The sequence below is a fragment of the Mus caroli genome, chromosome 10, assembly GCF_900094665.2.
Source record: "Mus caroli chromosome 10, CAROLI_EIJ_v1.1, whole genome shotgun sequence".
NCBI lineage: Eukaryota > Metazoa > Chordata > Mammalia > Rodentia > Muridae > Mus > Mus caroli.
Genome location: NC_034579.1, coordinates 36,321,179 through 36,344,243, shown reverse-complemented (window position 1 = coordinate 36,344,243; position 23,065 = coordinate 36,321,179). Strand labels below are relative to the sequence as shown.

General features: G+C 41.6%; 1 protein-coding gene across 1 annotated transcript in view; it reads left to right on the top strand.

The window, feature by feature from the left end:
• Cdc40 (cell division cycle 40) overlaps positions 1 to 23,065 on the top strand; it is a 49,717-nt gene that overhangs the window by 19,857 nt on the left and 6,795 nt on the right. The window contains exons 3-12 of the mRNA XM_021173930.2: positions 5,560 to 5,689; positions 10,704 to 10,787; positions 12,262 to 12,401; positions 13,494 to 13,590; positions 14,666 to 14,805; positions 15,515 to 15,589; positions 17,516 to 17,561; positions 19,532 to 19,633; positions 20,876 to 20,991; positions 21,211 to 21,344. Coding sequence (XP_021029589.1) covers positions 5,560 to 5,689; positions 10,704 to 10,787; positions 12,262 to 12,401; positions 13,494 to 13,590; positions 14,666 to 14,805; positions 15,515 to 15,589; positions 17,516 to 17,561; positions 19,532 to 19,633; positions 20,876 to 20,991; positions 21,211 to 21,344 — 1,064 coding nt within the window. The remainder of the gene's footprint in view (positions 1 to 5,559; positions 5,690 to 10,703; positions 10,788 to 12,261; positions 12,402 to 13,493; positions 13,591 to 14,665; positions 14,806 to 15,514; positions 15,590 to 17,515; positions 17,562 to 19,531; positions 19,634 to 20,875; positions 20,992 to 21,210; positions 21,345 to 23,065) is intronic.

The window sequence follows — 23,065 nt, the reverse complement described above, 5'->3', positions numbered from 1 at the left end:
GTGTGTGTGTGTGTGTGTGTGTGTGTGTGTGTGTGTGTAAATTCAGAGAACAAATATTAGTTGCTATTAAAATAATCTATTATAAGAGCTGCTTAAATATTAGTGCTTTAGAAATACTATAGCTCCTGACTTCTGAGAAGATTGAGCCCGAGATTGTCAGCAGCAGCAGTGAAGTGCTCTGTGGAAGTAACAGTCAGACTCCACTTATCTCTCACAGAATTATTCTGCCAAAAAAAACCTGTCTGGATCTGTTCATGATTTGTAGAAATAATTCGGTAAATAAATTCTTCTACCTTTAAAGTATGCTTATAAGTTTTAGACATTAATGACACTATGAACATTAATGAACAATTTAGCAATAGCTACAATATTAGTTCTGACCACTGTGGGCTTTCCTTGTATATAAACTACTAGTTGTGGCTTCGTGTAATCTATTTTTACCTGTATACGTTTTCTTAATTCCAATGATGTTGTGAAACATTGCTGAGATATTGAGTCTCCTGAAGACTTCTAAGAATCTCAGCCTATGAGAACTTTTTTCTTTCTTTTTTGGTGGTGGTGGTTTTTTGAGGCAGGGTTTTTCTGTATAGCTCTGGCTGTCCTGGAACTCTATACTCCAGTCTGCCCTTGAACTCAGAGATCCAACTGTCTCTGCCTCCCAAGTGTGGGCGTAAAGAAGAGCAGCACTGCAGCCCAGCTCAGAACCTCTTATAATAAGCAGATCTCTGTGATTTATGTGAGCATCTTCACATATTAAAAATGTTTCTCCCACTCTCCATAAGTCACCACTTCACAGAGTTCAAAAGGTCAGGCTGCTTCTCTTCGAGGCCCTTGTCATTCCCAAAAGCTCCGCAGTGCTCTTGAGCTCCTCAGCCTCCTCTCACTGAGCGGTGCACCCACAGGAGCCTGCCGCTTCTGCTGCTCACTCGCTCTTCTCTCTGCTTTTGCTGTTTGATGGCTACTTTTGGCTGTCAACTTGACTATATCTGGAATTAACCAAAATCCAAGCAGCTGAGTACACCTGGCAGGGATTTTTTTTTTTTCTTGAGTAAATTATTTGAAGTGATGAGACCACCTTTATCTGGTCCACACCTAGTGGCAGCCTGGCTAAAGGACATAAAGAAGGAAGCTTGTTCTCTGCCTGCTTGCTCTAGCCATGTGTCATCCATTCTCTCACTGGCATTGCAATCTACTTCTTTGGGATTCTGATGTGTACTGAAGACCAGTTGAGACATCTAGTCTAGTGGAATAAACAACTATTGGATTCTTGGGCTTCCCATTGGTAGACAACCATTGCTGAACTAGTTTGACCATAGCCTGTAAGCCATTCTAATAAATATATATAATAAGTAATATTATACCTTAGGATATATATTCTAGATATATTCACTTGAATTTTGTTCCTCTAGAAAACCCTGACTAATAAAACATGCAATTTTTTTAAACAAGCTGGCTTTTTTTATTTTTGTTTTTTAAGGATTTATTTATTTTTTATTTATATGAGTACACTGCAGCTCTCTTCAGACACACACTAGAAGAGTGCATTGGATCCCATTACAGATGGTTGTGAGCCACCATGTGTTTGCTGGGAACTGAACTCAGGACCTCTAGAAGAGCAGTCAGTGTTCTTAACTGCTGAGCCATCTCTCCAGCCCCAAAACATGCAATTTTCAGTTCCACATACTTGTGAGATCATACAGTATTTGTCTTTCTGGTCCAGGCTTATCCCATTTAACAGAGTATTCTCTAGGTTAATCTGTGTTGTCACAAATGATATTTTTTTTAAGGTTTCATTGTTTTCTACTCTGCATATAGATATTTTCTTCTTTTGTTTTCTTTGAGGGGGTAGTTAGATGGGGGTTTCACTGGGTAGCCCGACTGGCCAGAAATCACTACTTAGATCAGATAGGCCCCAGGCTTGTAATTTTTCTGCCTCTGCCTCCTGACTGCCTGGCTTACTCACTTTTCTTTTTGCACGTCCTAGTCAATAGACACTTAAGATGATTCCACACTTTGGCCATTGTACATAATCCTGCCGTGAGCGTGGGCATAAACATGTCATTCACTTCCATTAGTACATACCCTGAAATAGCCTTGCTAGATCAAGTGACAGTTCTAGGTTTCAACTTTGATGACCCTCCGTGTTGTGCCCCATCGGATCGGGTACTAATGTACACTCCCTCCCACAACAGGCATGAATTACGTTCTCCCATCCTTACCAGTGCTCATTGGGTTTTGTCTTTCTGATAAACAAAGGAATGTTCTAACAGAGGTGAAGTGCTTCTTCATTGAGATTTTAATTTAGGTTTCTGATTACTGATGATGGACACTTTTCATCTACCCATTGCTTATGTCTCCTTTTTGAAATGGCTGTTATGATCTTTTGTCTGTTTTCGGTACTTAATTGTGTTTTCTGCTATTGATCTTTTGAAATCTCTCTAGATTTGGGATAGTAACCCCTTATCAGTATATGGTTTGCAACTATGAATAGTTTCTTGTTTACATTTGAATGTTATATAGGAAGATTACAATTGTAGCTAACTATAGTTTGCTCCAATATAATTTTAACTGAAAACTTAATTCTCGTAGTTAATTAACTTGATATGTGAATATATTATATATTCATGTACAGATGCTTGCTGTGCTAGTATATTGGTATCAATTGCAATAAATCACTTGAATGGGTTAGCTCTTAAACCCAGCATATAGGTTTGCTTTTCATCCATGTGGGTGAAGCTTCTGATATAAGCAGTGTAAGGGAGGGGTTTTGGGGTTTTTGGTTTTTGGGTTTTATGGGTGTCTTGCCTGCATATATGTTAGTGCACCCACTTATGTGCCTGGTACCAGTGGAGGTCAGAAGAGGGCATTGGGTTCCCTAGAACAGGAGTTAAAGAGAGCTGTGAGCCACCATATGGGTGCTGGGAATCGAACCCAGGTCCTCTGTAAGAGCACACAGTGTTCTTAACCACTGAGTCATTTCTCCAGCCCTCGGAATATATCTTTTTAACTCATGATTTCAACTGATTCCATGGTTGTTTGGCTCCGTGAACCAGAGCAGAGTGTGTGGTCGCAGATTGTGTGGCAGAGAAACTTCCACATTTCATTGGGCCATGGCAGGGAGGGGACGGGAACAGATGCCAGGGCCAAGACACCCTCTAGAATCTGCCTGTGCCCAGTAGCATTTAGCATTTGTCCCACCCGAGAAAGTTTCCAGAGCCCCCTAAGGGCACTCCAGCTTGGTGCCAAGTCCCTAACCCAGACAAACCTTAACACTTAGCTACTAAAACTTGAAAAGAAAATTTGAAATTGCCTTCTATACTTTTATATACTTTTTAAAATGGCTACTTCAGAATTAAAAGAGTTGGATATTCACAGAGACGAGGACATCTGGGAAGTTTTTTCAGTAACACATAGAACAGGGTCTCGCTCTCTGCCTCCTGTTGTCGGGTGTGTGTGTGTGTGTGTGTGTTTAATGTCAGCTTCAGTTGTTGCCAGTTAGCAGGCAGTTAGGACGGCCTGAAGTGGGTGGACCCTCTTCTACTCTAGCTTCCTAGTATTACTAGAAGAGTTTATTGTTGTCCCCCTCATGTATCTGTAAGACAATTAAATTTTAAGACTGCTGCAGTCACAACACCATACATAAACTTCATGTAGCTTTAGTAAATATGTTTCTGTATAGAAATGACTATTCTTGATACTGAGGGTGGTCTGTAATAGTGTCCAGCCTTTGGAGCTGTCCATTTGTGAAGTAGATGTTCCTTTTCTAGCTACATGACCCTGAAAGCACCGAGGTAGTCCTCACACAAACTAGGAGGATGCCAAAGGCAGAGTGGAGTCTGGGGTAGGTTCCCTCTCGGCTCCCCACTGGAGAAGCACCTGACGCTGTTTTGAGGTGGTCTGTGAGTGCACAGGTCACGCATCTTAGAAGCTCTTAGCCATTTTCACATTGAATTTTATGGCTGTTTCTGCTCATTGTAACAGCATTCATGAGGAAAGAAGCTGTCTATGTTGTTTTCTTCCTGTGTTCCACCCATCAGCAGATGTGGACTACAAAGTCATGCTGTATGTATCCTTTATAATTTGGAATGAGTAGTAATTAAAAACTTTGTAAAAAAAAAAATGCAAGTTATCAGTCTACAGCAATCTTGTAGCAGTTTATTTTTCTCTAATGCAAAAATATGTTAGGTAAATAATCTGACAGCTAAATTCGTAATTTTCCATGCATGGTGCAGTGAATCTAGAAGACACAATGCTGGTCTAGGAATTTACATCTGTATACCATAGAAAAGATGGTCCTAAAGCAGTAATCTGAGTTGTTCTAACATCAGCATATTTCATCAGGAACAATGGGTGTTCCCGAGTTCAAATAAATACAGGTATGTGCAGGTGAATTGGTGTGTGTCACCAATTCACCTGTTCCAGTGCTCAGGACATGAAGACAGGAGGATTGCTAACTTTAGTCCAGGGTGGGCTCCATAGCAAGTTTTAAGCCACCCTGAGCTATATTGTGAAACAAAATAATAATGAGAAAAATATTAAGTTCATTCTTTGCTAAATGTGAACATTCATTTTACTCTACATAAAAACAAATACGAAATCAAGAATTCAAGATAGAAAGGTTGCCAGGAATCCCAAGGACAGCTTGGGTTAAAGACTGGAGCCCTGTCTCAGAAAGTGGTTTTTCCAGGGTCTTTTCTAGTAGCATTATTAAATAGGCTGGCATAGCGTATTGTGGAACTTCTTAACTGAGTATCTTACAAGTTAGACTTTATGTTGCACATTTAGGGAGTGGTTTAAGGTCGTAACACTTGAGTTTGTTGTAGCTTTGGTTTTAAAGGGGATACAACTTAGGCCCTAGAGCAGGTAAAATGCTTCATCATGCGTGGGCTTTTCCATGTATGACAGGGGAGATCACATGTCTAACTTTACTATAAACCACTGCATTATAAACCAGTTATAATTACCAGTATTATAGGTAATAGTGCCGCTGCTTAGTTTGTGAATGTGAATTCTCAGAGTGGGTAAGTTTCATTTACGTTTATGATCTCTCTTCTTTGAGTATGTTTCAAACACTTATTTTTTAGTTTGTTTCCTATCCTGTACCTTCACTAGGATTCTGATTGGGTTTTGATTAATGATGTCTGTATTTTCTGTTTGCCATGCACTGTGGTGAATGTTAAGGATTCTGAGTGTCTACCATTGAGAACTCCTAAGTAGTAGATGAAAACATGGCTTTTAAAACAAAAACTGTATTTCACCCCAAATCCCCAAGTCATGAGTTTATAGTAATTCTGTTATCCAGAGAAGTGCCTTCAGACAAGACTTCCTGCAATACGTACATGGAGTTCTTGAAATACAGATCCATGGGTGGACTTTACGTGAGCTGCTGTCTTCTCCTGTCCCAGGGCCTGGCAAACAGCGCTAATCAGTCATTGCCTGATTACACTGAACCGCGTGCAGCTGGCGTGATCCCACATAGGCCAGCCAGCCCTGGTGGATTGGAGTTGAAAATACATTGTAATTTCAGGACCCTTCTTTTCCTTCCTTATATCGTTGCAGTTTGGACCAGAAAATCCCTTTCGAACACAGCAAATGGCTGCCCCTAGAAATATGCTTTCTGGGTATGCAGAGCCAGCACATATCAATGACTTCATGTTTGAGCAGCAAAGAAGAACATTTGCTACGTATGGTAAGACGAGGACAAAAACTTAACAGTTGTAAGTTTGGCTTATTAGGAGAGTGAGTAATGCGTGCCATCACTGATTTTGTCTTCTGGCTTTGTAAATTTATTCATCTAGCTTTCATTGGAGAAGCTGTGTACCTTCTCACGCTCACCTATAAAGACTGAGTGGGAAGTGATTGCAAATATTGAGCTTTTATTTTAAATCCTCTGTGATTTTCTCAATACTGAAAATAATCTGTAGTCCTACAACCATGATGTTCTTTGTTTTGTACTTGGTAATGAGCATTTGTTATTAGATCTCATCACATGGAGATTGTTATTAAGTTGTTAATGAAACTATATAATATGAAAAAATTACATTTGTTATCTTATATACTGTTTAACTTTGCTCTCTATCTCAAATCTTATTTCTTAAATATTTTCTCTTAATTACTAAAGGACATTGGCCAGTACAGTAGTAATGAGTTCATAGTATAAAATAGCTGTATTCTCTCAGTGTTGATATTTGTAAGTTAGCCAGAATGAAAAGTGGCTCTGGAGAGGATTTGTCCTATATTGTTAGGTTACATATTACCATGGCAAGTACCAGTTATGGTGGGATCTGCATACCAGCTGGGAATGGAGCTCAGTTGACAGACTGCTGGCCCAGTGTAGCATAACTTAGGTGATGTGGGGATGTATGCCTGTCATCAAGTATTCCAGAATTACAGGCCTGAACTGCTATGCTCACACGGTGCATAGACTTTCATGCGGATGAAACACGCACATACAAAAATGAAAACAAAGACTTAACTCTTGAATTTATATATTCTAGCCTATACAAAGACAGACTTAAAGTTTTTGTTTTCATAGATTTTTAGGAGTATATATGTAATAATTTAGATAGCTTAAATTTCCTTAAAACAAAGCAAGATTTAATAATAATAATAATAAATTGTATTGACATCCACTTTTCAAATTACAGCAAGAACAGCATTTACAGCCAGTAAGTTTGCTTTAGTTTGGGAATGGACTTATTTGAATAAAAAGAGCCATTGTAATATGTACATGCCTGTAATCTTGAGAGGGAGGCAAGTGGATCTCTATGAGTTCAAGGACAACCTGGTGTACATCATGAGTTCCAGGACTGCGAGAGCTATAGAGATCCTGTCTCAAAAAGATAAAATAAAATACTTTCAAAAAGGAAAAAAGGAGTGATTGAGTTTAACCTCTCCTGGGAGGCAGTGGTAGGCTAGGGAGAGGCCGTGCTGCTGGAGGGAGGAGGGGTAGGACATAAGAAATGAGTGTGTGGCCAGAGTGTCTGAAGCAGCCTGGAAACTGAAAAGCAGATGTGTCCTGCCTGACTTTCCTCTCTTATACAAAAATAAATCTAGGTTTTACGTTACTGTCCCTCGTTTGGAAAGTACTAGTGAAGGCCTTCCTTACGTCCTGTCCCGCTGTAATCTAAGAAGATGGCACATACATTCACTTTTATCTGAGTATCACATCCTGGCTCCAAGGAATAGAACAAGCATCAATCCCACCATCTCAGTAAATGACTTGCTGTAGATTCATACGCCATAGGGCATTTAGATTATGCTGGAACCAACCTGTAGAATCCTGATTATCAGTGAAAGTAGTCTCGTTTACTCTAGAAACCCATTTATTTAGCTTATAGTATAGCTTGTAGGTCCTGCTGGTGGTATTTCTCCTGTTGGTCCAGTCCCTGGTGTGTGTGTGTGTGGACTCTCTTCCTGTCTGCTTCCTGCTCTGGCGGCTTTTACTGCCGATCTCTGGAGAGGCTTCTCAGAAGGGCTCTTCCCATTGCTCAGCTCTCACCCAGAATTTTCCCTTCATCAGTCTTTAGAATGGGAAAGTAGAATTTTAAACTAATGTCATTAATCTCATCATAGTCGTTATTAGCATGCATTTAACTTCAATATTAGGAGCAATTAACATTTTTTAAAATTGTAGTCTGTTAGGATAATTTCTGTAAGAAATCCTTGAAGTATTAGATTTCAAATTGGTTCCAGTTTTCAATATTAAAATTTTAATTTGTGTGTTATACAGTAGGATGCCCTTTAAAATAATGTAGGGAATATTCCTATGCACAAAACCTTATACTTTATTATTATTTTCTTAAATAAATTTCCAAAGTAGATCAAAACTGTGTTTTGAAACTTGTGGTACATTATCAAGTTCCTTTCTAAGCGAATTTGTCCAGTTTACTCCACCATGTGATGCATGGAAGGCCATGTATGAAAGGTGTGCTTTTACCCGGGACCCACGAGACTGCTTTTTCCTTTGTTAGAATCAAAATAGTAAGTCTCTATTTCAGTTTGATTTTTCTGGACTACTAATGGGATTGAAGGTTTTTCTATGTATTTGTAAGTAATTCTTTGCAGATTGTCTATAGTGTCTTTTGATTCACCTATAATGACATTAATTGTTTTATAATTGTGAGGGTGTAACAATAAAATTAATGTTATGGGCATTTCAAGTATGACTACCAAAAGGAAAAGAAGTGAATATGAACTCCATTGAAAAGGAGAAATGGGAAATAAGCTTCAGGAAGATACATGAGCACACTTAAAACAACGATGAAGCTGAAGCTGTGTTGATTTCTGAGATACAGACGATGGACAGTTGCTGAACTGAGATCCCAGGGTGTTAGGCCTGGACCTGTGTTATCTCCAGCTGCAGGATGCGACTCTGGACCTGTGTTATCTCCAGCTGCAGGATGCGACTCCTTGCTGCTCTGCTCTCCCTTGCTTGTGAAAGGAAGACAATGCGGCAGACTCATCCCCTGGGGGAAAGGCGTCTGGGATGGCAGAAGCGCAAATGAAGTTCTTTTTCTTAAGATCAAGACTGGTCAGACGAGATGGGGACTGGTGCTTACACAGAGAGAGAATGACCAGGAACCCCCCCCCCAATCCCCTGCAACACCGTGCAGTGCCATTCATGTAAACAAAAATCTCATTTTCATTAAGCAGATGGCTTTAGCCACTCATGGGATGCAGCCCACAGGTTACCACAGACACATGGGTGGGCCTCGGTGTGGCATAGCCCAAAGGACTATGTGTTCTGAGGACTTTATGCTGTTATGGAGTTCTGAGTTCTGCTATGCTTGCTGCCCTCACATGCCTCTTAATCTAAGAATTATAGGAAAACTCTAAGGGGCTTTCAGTCCCTCACTGGGCAGTACCTCAGGCACTCACAGTACAAATGCTTGCTCTCCTTCTGCTTTGCTCCTGGAGCAGATTAGTGACTCAGTCGCCACCCTAGAGAAGAGCTTAAGAGATGTAGATTGTCAGCAGTTCTTTTTCATTTATTAGAAGAAAATTAACACATAATTGCACTATAATTGTATACTGCTTGAAAGATTTTGCTAGGGTATATAAGCTATTGGAAGAAATATGGCATGGTATGGTAAGGTATGGTATAGTGTGGCTGGAACATTGTCTCTCCCGTGCATCAACAGTGTGTGCATGTGTAAAGTCTGCGAAGGGAGTTAGAACATTGTTCCTTCCATCCACCAGTTGTATGTATTTATGTATGTACATATGTGTGCAATACTTAGAGCCTGCTTGTTGGAGCTTTGCTCTAACCATTCTATGTGTAAGTATGTATATGTCTGTCTGTAGATCTGTATGCATGTATATACGTGTGTGTGTGTGTGTATGTATGTAAGCATGTTTATTTGTGTGTTGTTGGACTGCCTTTTGTTTCATCCATTCAGTGTGTGTGTGTTTGTGTGTGTGTACATGTGAATTTTCTCTTTCCTTATCTTTCTCACCGGCCTTGAAAGAGATAAGCAAGTTCATAGTTTTTCCACTGGCCACAGAGTGCCAGCCCCAGTAAACAAAGCTTTGTTCCCTCAGGAAACGTCTGTGGAGCAGCTTCTCAGATCCTTTGGCAGCAGCCCTTGTAGGTATCGGGATCCACCCCAGTCAACAGTTCTAAGCACTGACCCCAAACAGCTGCCTGCCTCGGTTTACCCACCACACAGATGCCAAAGCCTGAGTCATTGGCAATCAAATCTGCCCTCTGGCTAAGAACATATTTTAAAGATGGAAAAAAGAGAAAACTATATACAAATGAGCTAATATCCAGATGGTTGGTTCTATTCTGGTATTAGAAGGATGATTTGAACTCCTACATTCTTGGCCTGTTTTAAAGGTATACCTCATACCAAATCTTTTTGTTTCCCCAAAGAAATTCATTTCGATCTCCAACTGCAAAAAATAAAAATAAATGTTAAATCCATCTTCCAGTACGGGTCCTTTAAGAAGTGCAGTAGTGGTCTTCGTGATAGTTGGCGTGGGGCTGCAGGACAGACTGATGATCTCGCTTGCTTTTATGAATATGCTGCTTTGTATGAAGACTAATTTATCAGAGTTTATTGTAATAGCACATCCACTTGAGAAATCTGAGTGTGCATATTCTTTTTGTCCCTTGGTTCCCTTTGGCCGATGAAGACCACAAACACATGCAGCTGTGTATTGTGTGTGACTGGCTGAAGGATCGTATTCATATGCCAGCAGCTAGCCTTCTTTCTCTCACTACAGAAACACTACAGAGACTACCCTTACTGAGAATGGTATTTCCCATATAATAGCTGTATCTTATATATAATTTCTTATTCAATTTTGTTTTTAGTTTAATAATTTAACTGTAACATCCATTAACACGAACAAGGAAATAGCTTCTAGCTTTCTGAATATATAGCACACCTATATATTTAAGCTCTGAGATAATTTGAAACTGAACTTGGAATTCACAGCTAGAAAGGTTCTTAGTGATGCAATGATTGTTTGTGAGATTCATCCTAAGAAATTCTATTTCCTCCTCTGGAGTCTTTCATGGTCCAACCTGACATGTGGGTTAAGCATTGTAAATGAAAATGTTGCCCAGAAAGGAAGGCCTAATCCTTAGAGACACGTTTTTGTTATCTGGAGAGGAAAATATGAAATGGGTGTTTGTGGATAGTAATAGAAGGAGCTGTAAAGGGCGTCAGTCACTTGTACCTTCTTGCTTTCAGGCTATGCACTGGACCCTTCGTTAGATAATCACCAGGTGTCTGCTAAGTATATTGGCTCTGTGGAAGAAGCGGAGAAGAACCAAGGTAATGCGCTCAGCGGAGGCGGTCACAGTGTCTCACAGGCATCGGTCGGTGGGAGAGATAGCACTCTGTTCAGCTCCTGGATTTTTTTTTAAGTTGAAGAAATGGAGTGATATAGGCTAGAGCAGTAGAGTTTAGAACAGTACTGTTCACAGCGCACTGTGGGGGGTCATCAGCTGCACAGTCTGCTCAGGACCGTGGTGGTACTTAACTCTTTTGGTGATTTTGAGTACTTGGCACCACACCAACCTCTACAAATCATTCTGTTACAATGAATGTTTAGGTAAATTTGGCAGTTGGGCTTTCTTAACAGAGAAATGCTATACTAGGTATCTGTTAAAATAATTTTGACAAGTTGCTGTAATAGCAGACTTTCAGTGTCTTTTAAAGCATAGTTACGTTCATATTCACTTAGTACTTAGAATGCGGCGAGCCACTATAGCGAAACGCCGGCTTTGTTCAAAGCTCATCAGAACATTTATTTATAAAATGCCACAAAAGTAAAATGTGATAGTTGTACAAGGATAACCTTTATTATGAAACTGTCTTACAAGCATGCATGAAGTACTGAAATGGAATTTTAATTGCTTTGTTGTAACATAGAGCCCAGTGAACACTGCTTTGAGTTTATACAAATGGGCTTTTTTCTTTCTATTACACTCCTTTTTCTTTCTTAGCTTGTGATTATGATGCTCAAATGCTTCTTTGACTTTAGTAAATGCAAACAGTATGCAGCCCTCACCTGCTAATGACATCAGAATCAAACCATCATCCTTTATCAATTCTTTTCAAAGCTGATGACACTGGAGGCCAAGTTTAGATTAACATCATATGGAAGTTATATCAGATCTATGAAACCCTGTTTAACTTGTATTGTTATCTATACATGAAGTAAGAATAAATTATTTAGCATTTGCTGTAGTTTAATTCCATTTTTAAATGATAAATTAGTTATTTTGTTTTCAGAGGCTGCTGGTACCTTGCTGGGCATGATAGTGTATGTCTATAACCTCAACTAAGGCTATCCTAGGCTGCATAAGACTGTCTCTAAAAACAAAGCAAAAACCATTACTGGTTTTTGATTCATTAAGAAGGCACCTGGTCTGAGCAGTTCCTCCCTTCTCCCCACACCTCCCCCTGCTTCTGTCATGAGTCTTTAAGAGACCTAGACTAGCAAACTGGTGACACCTTACTTCCTGGGTCTCCTGCCAAGCAGCAGCTTTTCTCCCCCTCCTTAAGCTATTAATAATAACAAGAAGAAGAAGAGGAGGAGGAGGAGGAGGAGGGAGAGGAGGAGGAGGAAGAAAAGAAGAAGAAGAAGTTGTTTCTTTTTGTCAGCTCGAGTGGGTCTGTGTGGCAGAGTTAGGCATTTGGGTTTTGATTGCTTAGGCCTACTGTAACCATATAGAATCATGTGTGCTGATATTTCTAAAGAGAATCAGCGCACTCGCTCCATTTATGTTTGTTGTTAATGCAGGCTTGACTGTATTTGAAACTGGTCAGAAGAAAACAGAAAAGAGGAAAAAGTTCAAAGAAAATGATGCATCTAATATTGATGGTTTCTTGGGACCATGGGCAAAATATGTGGATGAAAAAGATGTGGCCAAACCTTCAGAAGTAAGCTTTGATGTGTTCCTGTCAGTTCCAGTGTGTGTGTCTCTACCAGTCATGTCTGTGGTTGATAAATGTGAGATTTCCTGAAGAACCCATGACTCATCAGAATTTCTCAGCCTTACCTGACAGAAAATATAATAAAATTTCTTAGCTTTTCTTTGCAATATCTGAATTTGCATTTTTTTTCTGTCGTATTGTCCCCATAGTCTTTTGACTTATGTAGAATATGGAACCATTTTTTAATATAATTAGTTACTATCGCTCAGAAGTTCCCCTGCCTGCTGTCCTTCCCATCCCTGACCTTGTTACTAGAGTCAGCCTTGCTCTCACACTGGGATCGGTAGTGACTTTACTTACTAATTTCCTTTCAAAATCTTAAGTTTTATCTATATTATTTTTAAAAAGATCCTTGTGAAGTGTATAAAATAGAACGACAGAATTCTTGCTCACATCTGTAACCCACTGTCTCTGAGACCTAGGGACTGTCCCAGGTTCAGAAGCACAGTGACAGACAAGCTCAAGATAGTTTTGTCCTTAGGAAGGTGGTGATCCAGCTGTTCCTACATCTGCTTCACTTTGTAGCATGCATATGCTGCTGTCTTCCTGTACACATCATGCCTGGGCTTGTTTATTATAAATGCGGATTTGCTGTCCCCCGCCTTACCTCTCTAGATCTCCCAAAAAAAAGTTGGTCTCACATCCATGACATCCATGATTGCTACTTACTCCGTTGTCTTGTCAATGTAAAAGCAACTCAACGAAATCAGGACTGTGCTCTAAACTCAGTGTCCTCTGATACCAGACTTTCTGATGGCTTGTCGTTTGATTAGCACAGCATGATAAACTTATGTCTAGCCATTTGGGGCGGTGGGGGGAGGGGGGGTAGACAGACTCAGTTTAAAAATATTACCGAGCATGTGTTTAATATCATCTTGTGATCTGTGTAAGAGTTGATCCGTCTCTGGCTGTGGCAGAGTTGCCATTGCCGTCCTAGCAGACATGTTTGTGAGCCTCATTACAGAGGGTATACGCCAGCAGTGGTGGGCATGATGAGATTTCAGGCTCTCAATAAAGTTCACTGCTTTGTTTCCGTAGGAAGAACAAAAGGAATTGGATGAAATCACAGCAAAGAGGCAGAAAAAAGGCAAACAGGAAGAAGAGAAACCTGGGGAGGAGAAGACAATCTTACATGGTAGTATGATTTTCAAACATCTTTATTTTCATAAAAATCTGCTGTTGTTTTGTTTTCTCACGCCATATAATACCAATTGCTTGCACTGTTGGCTGCTGTTATGTCAGCATTATATTAAGAGCAATTTGCATCCTAAAGAAATCATCATAGACCTTTTATACTACTAAAAGGGAAAATGTAGCATGATTAATGATAAGCACAGAAATTTTTGTTTATGAATCAGTGGGTTTTTAAAAATGAGTAAAGAAGAAACTATTAGAGACTACTAGACTTAGAATGGGCAATAATGCACAGGCTCATGAAGAATCGTTACCTGAGGAAATTACGTGCTGATGACCAGAGCTTAGACAGTGAATGGTTCAGTGCTGGCATGGTGCTTTGTCACATCAAGTCCTGAGGCTTCAGAAGACCACATGGTTTCACAAACTTCAGTTTTATTTCCAAGGCATCTGGTTAGTGCTGTAGTGCTTAAAACTGTAAGCTCCACAAGCGGAAACTGGCAAAGACGGAAATGAATGTCCATGGCAGTGAAATCAACGTTCTTATTGATTTTTACATAAGAACTAAATCTTGGTTGAATATTTGATACTGTGGGAGGTAGAGAGCATTTTAATGTTTTTCAGACTTGATCAATATTTTGATTTTACAGTCATCACTTCTGAGAACACCACTTCGCATGAATGCATAGTACAAAATGGCAGACGAATATTTAGGGCCATTTCAGAAGTTGTTGGAAAATCTGTCCTAATTCCAAGCTACAACTCATTTAGTAATTTTTAATGAAGCTCAAACCAACCACTCAAATAGCAGCTTTTTAAACCAAACAAACACAATCCAAAAGTATTTATTTAAGGTCTCTTATCTCTTGGGTATTTAGAAATTCTTAACCTACCTTTCAGTGTAGTGACAGAAAGAACTCTGAGAGCATAATATTAGCCAGTTCATGATGTTAACATTTAACATTTAACATTCAATATGGGCAGTAGTCCTGAGAATTTGTTACTATTTTAAGAACATAGATTTCATGACTATAGTTTATGTTTATTTATGGCTTTCTTTCAACATTTTGTTTTAGTTAAAGAAATGTATGACTATCAAGGCAGGTCCTACCTTCACATACCTCAGGATGTTGGTGTTAATCTACGGTCATCTGTGCCACCTGAAAAATGTTACCTTCCCAAAAAACAAATTCACGTGTGGTCTGGACACACAAAGGTAAGGCAGTTGAGTGTTGTCATTATGCAAGTCAAAGAGAAGCCAGTTCAGAGCTTCAGCTGCTGACACAGGGCAGGCAGGCAGAGTAGGAGCATCAGAGTCACGGTAAATGTGAGGCAGGCTTTGCAGCTTCCAGTCTTCAAGGCCATCCAGGCTGGCCATGCTGTAAGTTTATGGGTCAGTATCCATCCCCCAGACTGTTGCTTGTCCCTTTCCCCGCAAGTTCCTGCTGCCATCTGCTTCCTCTTGGCACCACACAGTGGGTAATGGGCAGATGGTACCGGGTCTGCTGCTTAGCCTTGGTCACGTTGCTCTGGTTCCCGGGTTATTACATGTCAAAGAGTAGATGTTCCTTGCTGTCAAATCCAAGGGAAAGTTTAATGCAGAGTGAGATATTTACAAATGTTAGAGGCTGATATATTTTGTCATCTGCACCGTTCCAGCTGTTAATTTCCAGATCTTTGCCAAGAACAGGGAACTAGAGAAAAGGGAAAGAAATGGGCCATGGAGCCATTTGACTGTCTCAGCATGAGGAAGTGAAAATCTGACATCTTCCCTAGCTTGTAGTGTTGAGAGAAGACCTCATACAACCCCAATGAAGGCTAGTCTAGAACATGATGGTTGGAATAAAGAAAAATAGCAAATCGGGTTGCTTGCGATCTGCTGTCTCTTGGGTGCTTCGGTTTGAAAATGTGATGCCTTTTTCTAGGGTGTCAGTGCCGTCAGGCTCTTTCCTCTTTCTGGACATTTGTTGCTGTCTTGCTCCATGGACTGTAAAATTAAGGTGAGTTTCCCCTCACCCTGAGAGTGCTGCAGAGCCAGTGCTTTGGTTAAGTCTGTCTGGTTAATCATAAATAAATTTGTGGTTGTTAGGCAATTAGAGGCTAATTATTTTCTATTAAGCCCTATGGATGTAGCTATTGATGGACTGCTTCCAAACTTGTAGATTCCGACATGGCTCTGTGGTCCAATTGGCTAGACTCTTTTTAAAGCACAGACAACTGATTAGGATGTAATCCAATCGCTTTGGCATTGGGCACATAAATATTGAATCAGGAATAATGCATTTTTTATGGAGGTTATGGATATGTAACTGAGTGTGTTTGTTCCTCAGACTGGCTGAGGAAGAAGAGACTATGATGAAAATCCCACACCTAGAGAGTAGACAGTATAATTTCTTTTATCCTTTCCTTTTGAACACTGGGACACCAACCAGCAGTGCCCTTAGCCATCTCTGTTCTTGGTGCTCTCAGGAAGCGAGCGCCATCTGAACCTTCCTCCCAGGCATAGTGAGGCAGGGAAGCGAGCTATCGCTTTTGTCAACCTGATATGAACAGAGCGTCTTTGAAACCTTAAGTTTTAAAGAATAGTATCATTGTGTCTCTTCTATGTCCAGATCATTGTGGTGGCTCAATAAATACCAATCCTATAGTATTCTTGCGGCTTGGAAGATCAGATCATTAAGGCTTTATCCTTTTTAAATATTGATGAGTACTCTCAGTATATAAAGCTGCTGCTTTTAATAGGAGCAGCCATTCAGGCATTTGTGACAGAAACGGTTTGTCTCTGATTAAAATGGTTTCTCAGAAAATCTCTAATTTTCTCTAACTTTAACTTTATCCATTGAGATTACAATCTTCCCTAGGATCAAGGAACAAAACATAAAGTTGAATATAGCTGACATCTATGGACATTAATTTGGAAACTGTTATATGCAGAGGGATTATAATATCAACGGTTTGAAATTCGGACTGTCCTTGGGACCGATCATCGCATCTTGATGTAAATCACCTTAAGCCAGGCAGGCACAGGGGCAGGTTCTGTCCCGGAGAAGCTTGCTGACAGGAAGGCCAAGGAAGGGGCATGGGGCAGGGAGAGGAGCCCAGTCAGCATGGGTGCTGGAAGGACAGCAGCTCTGTGGCTGTCAGAGCAGAAAATATATGAGGAAAAAATGACTGCAGTCCTAGGCAAGGGAGCAGGTCACAGAGGGCCTTGCCTGGCATGGGCAGAACTGAGACCTCTGTCTGCTTAGCACTGGGTGCTCAGAAGTGCTTTCTGTCTTAGAGCACTAGCAACACTGTCAGGGATGAATGTGAGGGAGGCAAGCGGGCATAGCTGTGAAACCTTTGTATTCATCTGCTTTAAATATGATTAGATTGTGAGCCATAGATACTGTTTTTCATAGAGTCTATACATGTTACCCAGAAAATATTTTTAAAGACACTTTTCAATATTAAACTGGCACATGGCAGCAGTTCTAATAATATTTAATTGCTTTAAAAATTAGTTTGTTACAAAAAGTAAGAACTGTTCCTCATAGAAGAATACATAAAATATAGAGGGAAAAAATGGTAAGAAAATGAAAATCCCAGATAAACTGCATGTGCAGCTAAATCGTCTTGAGGCTTTGCTGTAAAAGTCTCCTCAAGTGTAAAGAATATGCTTGTACATAACTGCGTCCCAACTGTGTAACACAGACTGGCAAACTAGGCAGGACTTAGTAATTAAATCCACTACACCCACAAAGATGTGTACACACACATAGCTAGCAAATGACTGTTGTTATTTGATAAAAACTTGTGTTAAGCTTGATATTCCCGGGTCTAGAGCTTTGCTCAGGGGCAGAGCGCATTCTCAGTGTGCATGAGGTCCAGTTTCTAACACCATAAAGAAAACATTAATATTTTCATGTGTTTTTTATTTTCTCCAGCTATGGGAAGTTTATGGAGACCGGCGCTGTCTGAGAACATTTATTGGTAATATTTCTTTTTCTCACTGCCTATAAATCTGTTTAGGAATGCTTTTGCAAGAAAAATAGCACCAGCAGCAGTAATTTTACTGCCCTGATGTAAAGGAAAGTATGCACAGGCGCGAGCCGAGCCGGGAAGGAGTCAGTCTCTCTAGACAGGCAAGGAGGGCGAGGGAGGGAGAGAGGTGGAGGCTGACTGAGTGCCGGGAAGGAGTCAGTCTCTCTAGACAGGCAAGGAGGGCGAGGGAGGGAGAGAGGTGGAGGCTGACTGAGTGCCGGGAAGGAGTCAGTCTCTCTAGACAGGCAAGGAGGGCGAGGGAGGGAGAGAGGCGGAGGCTGACTGAGTGCCCTGAGATTGTGTGCTGCGCTAGGGACTGCGTGCGTGCCTGTGGTAAAGATCTGCCAGGGTATAGGGGAGGGACAAATGGTTAAAAATAGAAGAGAGCCAGAGTATGGAGAATCATCATGCCACTAATGAAAGAGGCTGCGTCCTGTAATGGCACTGAAGAGCCATTTTTAACAGCCCTTACTAGAAAGTAATGGGATTGGAAGAGAACAAAGATTATGTGGCAGTCTGGAAGACACTCTGATAGACAAGCCTAGAAGGAAGAAAAGAAACCACACAGTTATTTTATTAGTCTCTGTTGAAATGGTGGAAAGAGAAAATGTAATGAGTTCAGTAGCAGGATGTGAATGGTACAGGACAGAAACTCTCCGTGACCCCGGGTGGCTGTTTAGCAAGGGGAGGGGGGAGGGGGTCCTGAGGTTGGACTTGCTGAGTCTGAGCGGCTAGTGAAGCTGTCCTGTAAACAGTAGCCTTAGGCGAAGCTTTAAAGCCAGGTCAGGAGCTAGCAGCAGAAGTGAGAACCGTGATTGAGAAAGCTCCCTGAAGGTAAGACAGGAAGGACAGGTGTGCCAGTGGCCTCTCTGGCAAGCCTGTCTCTGTCCTTGTCGCTTCTTGTTACTTTTTCCAAATTTAACTGTATCACATTGAAGGGCTGTGGATCACAGTGGCTCTGTTTTTAGATTGAAGTGGGAGTCTGTTCTCCCATGCTGTGCTGCCTGTGTGTGGGTACTCTGTGCAAATAGATACCAAGATACCACACCAGCACGCAAGACTTCCAGGGAAACCGTTAGCTGTCTCCAGGGGAATCAAATGCCCCTCAGATACAGTGCATTTGATCTCCATTGGCCTCACATTTCCTGCCAGGACATTCTTCAGAGGGAAGTGGAGTTCTCCAGACAGCTGCTCTGTGGAGGGTCTCCTGGTTGCCATGCGTATTGCCATGGTGGCTGCTGCCCGCACCTGCCTGACAGGAGTGCTGTGCTGCGGGTGGTTCCAGGAGACAGCCCGGGGTTGACCGTTGGAGCAGTGTACATCTTGTGAAATTATTTGTGTCCTGGTCATAGTGAAAAGATGGAATTTCTGCCTTGGTTTAAGTGCATTTTACTTTCCTCAGAACTGTGGAAGATGGATTGTGATCAGTGCCCTGAAATTAATTTAGTTTCAGAATAACATCTTTTAGAAAATACATCTAACACTATAGTTTTGAATTCATTTCTGTGAAATGAAGTAATGAGATCACTGAAGTCCCCAGTACCTGAAGGAGGACTGCACTCCCTGATCTTGGGTTTGGAGCTCTTTGCTTTTCCTCCCAGCACACTGAGGAAACTGACAGTGAGCCTCCCTCCCAAGTCTCATTAGAACCTCAGGTCTCAGTAAATCCTTGGCTGGGTAGTCATCAGTGTGTGTACTGCATATTAAAAAGATGCCAGGACAAATTAAAAACAAAAACAGACCTTTTCTCTCAGTTCTTACCAAAGTGTTGTGCGGCTCACCCACCTGCAGAACACCTTGAAGGAATAAAAGCGGCCCCTCCCCCAGCCCCGTCGTGGGGGCTTCCTTGAGGGCTCTGTCTAGCTTCCCTTGTGGTACAGCTCCTCCTCTCTGACCTCAGCTTCTGGCTTCGCCTCCAGGTCACAGTAAAGCTGTGAGAGACATCTGCTTCAACACTGCAGGAACACAGTTCCTCAGTGCGGCCTACGACAGGTACCTTAAACTCTGGGACACTGAGACAGGTGAGTGAGTGTGTCCTACTCTCCCGAGCTGGCATTGCTGTGCACTTCTGTGGTCCCTGGTGAAATGATGCGTCATCCAAACATGCAAACGCTGCTTCTCATCGGAAATGAGCTGACAGCACCAGCGTGTTTGTAGACTGGAACTCATCTGTATAGCCAGTGCTATCCCTAGGAAGCACTCCTCTCACCTGGATGGTTACACAGTAAACCCTCAAGGGCAAACAGACTCAATCAGGTGGCTCTGGGCGCCATCTGATCCATCTCACATGGATGCCCCCCACATACCCAATACAGTGCATTGCACAGACCAAAAGCAAGATTTAGTCCAGTTGCCCAAATTGATGTTGATGTGAGCTCCTACTTTATGTGATTGGTCCAGTATGGTCCCATGTGGACCAGGCACTTCTTCAGTGTCCCCAAGACTAAAAGGTGACCATCCTACAGCTCTTCAACATTAAGGTGTGCATAAAGGTGCACAAGTATTCATTGATGTTTTTTAATATAGCAAAGTTAGACAAATTTGTTTTAAACACCACCAAGGTCAAGACATAGAACATTCCAGCATGCAGTACGGTTCTTTCACCCTTTCCTACTGTGCACCAATTCCCAGGAACCACAGTAACTTCTCTGTCACCACAGAGCCTTTGCCAGTTCTTAAATTCATTGTAGATAGAAGCATACCATCTTTTCTCTCTTTCTAACTCATCTGTCACCTTGACATGATGAGCTGCTCACTCTCATGGCTTGTACCGGGAGTGCGTTCTGTTCTCAAACTATCCCACTGCAGTGATGTCATTAGGATTTATCTCTATAACTTTTGGGGAAAGTGTGTGTGTGTGTGTCTTTGTCTGTCTGTGTGTCTGTCCGCTATACTGCCTTGAGGTAGGGTTTCTCACTAAACTGAAAGCTTACCAGTTTTGCAACACTGGCTAGCCAGCAAGCCCCCAGAACTCATGTGTGTCTTTGCCCCTAGCGCTGGGTTTACAGACATGCACAGCCATGCCTGACTGTTGATACGATGCTGGTGATTCAAACACAAGTCCTCACACTTGCACAGAAAACATTCTTACCAACTGAGGCATCTCCCCAGCCCTCTATGAAAAGTACCAGTGTCGTGATTTTAAGAGTCAAGCTGCCCTTCCTCAGAGTCAGTAAGTGAGGGCTACTCACTAGGTCTTCATGCCGCTGTCACACTCTGGAAGTCACACTTACGGTTCTGTTTAACTTGACTCTTTGGTCTAGGACAGTGTATATCAAGATTTACAAACCGCAAAGTACCCTACTGCGTCAAGTTCAATCCCGATGAAGATAAGCAAAATCTCTTTGTGGCTGGGATGTCTGATAAGAAGATCGTACAGGTAAGTCTGTCTTTCTGGTGTGTGTGTGTCTGTCTGTCGGGGTCTGTGAGCTTTAGATTGTTGATGTCTGCCCCTCTGAGGGTCCACTCTGGTTGCGCTAAGAAGGCAGCAGTCAGTTCATAACCTTAGAGCATGAGAAGTTTTAGGTTCCCAAGTGCCTTTGGCTGGTTTTCATGAGTCCTCTTACCTCTGTGTGTGCCTTCTCTTGTTGCTGCACAGTGGGACATCCGCAGTGGAGAGATTGTTCAGGAATATGATCGGCATCTGGGGGCTGTCAACACGATTGTTTTTGTCGATGAGAACCGAAGATTCGTGAGTACATCTGATGATAAAAGCCTACGAGTTTGGGAATGGTGAGTTGTCAGAAGAAATCTGACTTATGAAACAAGCAATTAAAAAATTATAGCCGAAGCTTGAGAATATGCAGCAATTTTCATGTCTTCCAACCAAAGTGTTTTCATTATGTAAATACTGACAATTTGGAAATTGAAGTCTAAACATTTATAACTATTATTCACAGTCTTTGGAGATTCTCCCAAAAGTACATGGATTTGAACTTGGTTTGCTGCTGCTGCTGTTGTTGTTGTCATTGTTGTTGTTTTGTGGCCATAATTGCTACATTGTCACACCTCACATTGTTTTTCTTTTAGTGAATTATGAATAACTTATTTCATGTGCATTGGTGTTGAACCAGGGTCATCTGGGAGAGCAGCCTTGCTCTTACTGCTGACTCAGTGCCACAGCCCTGCTTTTATTTTTATGGTTTTCTTCTTTTATTATTATGTGTGTGGATGTGCATGGGAGCTTGGCTATGTGTCCATTGGCGAGTTCTAGAGCTCACACTCAGGCCCACCGAGTCACCTCGATAGCCCCCTTGTGCATGCTTTCCTGATTCGCAGGACAGCAGGCAGGCAGGATGTAGGATGTTTGGCTACATTACACATAGAGATCCTGGCCTCAGAACAGATCCAAGGAAAGTGCCAGTATAGTGAGCACTTTGTTTTCTTACGGCCTGCTTTGTAACCATCCATGTTGTAAGCTGCCTCATATCATCAGCTTTAAACATTTCCTTGTTGACTATAATCAGGATACATTGACTACCTTTTCCTTTTATCCAAAAAAAAAAAAAAATGTTTTTCTAAAGTCAAAAAAAAGTCCTTAAGCTGGTTTCATTAAGTATCTTGATATTTTATGATTTAGTGACAAAGAAACAAGTGGTAACCTTTCGAATTCAAGTCAGCTCTTGGGTGGAGCCCAGCTTGTATTTATAGTCACAAAGAACAACTCCGTGGAGACCATAGCCTTGCCAGGACTAGAAAGTGCACCATCTCTAGAAGTGGCAGTTTAAGAGAAAGCGGGTGGCCTTGAGCCTCAGCCAGTGGTTGCCTCCTCAGACTTACTCCCTAGGAGAGCCAAGTAGGTGGAGTAGGCCCTCAGTATTATCAGGATAATTGAGGTCAAGTCTGATTCTATGAAATTTACGACTGCACTATACCCTTCCCAATTATCCCCAAGGACCCTGGACTTTGTATCTAATCTTACCAGTTAGCTTCATCCTTATTGTTCACTGTTCAAAATCTTAGGTCTTTCTTCAGAAAAGATACTACTTAGACCTAGAGATTTAGGTCAGTGGGGGAGTGTTGGCCAGGAAGAGTGCTTGGGAGGAGGGGAAAGAGTAGGAGGAGGGAGAAAGGGAGCGAGAAAGAGAGGCTGTTTCTTACAGAGAATCTGATGTGGACACTGAGTGTCTTTGTTTGGATGGTTTGGTGTGGTGTGGTGTGGTGTGGTGTGGTGGGGTGGGGTTTGGGTGTATGCACACAGTGTGTACACACATGTATGCAGAGGCCAGACAAGGGCATCAGGTGACTTATTCTATCTCATAGTCATGCCTTGCTATTACATAGGTGCTGGAGATTTGAACTCAGGTCCTCACACTTGCACTGCAAGCACTCTTACTCACTGAGCCATTTCCCCAGCCTGACTAGGGGTATGTGTGTGTGAGAGAGAGTTTGTGTGTGTGTGTGTGTGTGTGTGTGTAGTGTGTGTGTGTGTGTGTGTGTGTGTGTGTGTGTGT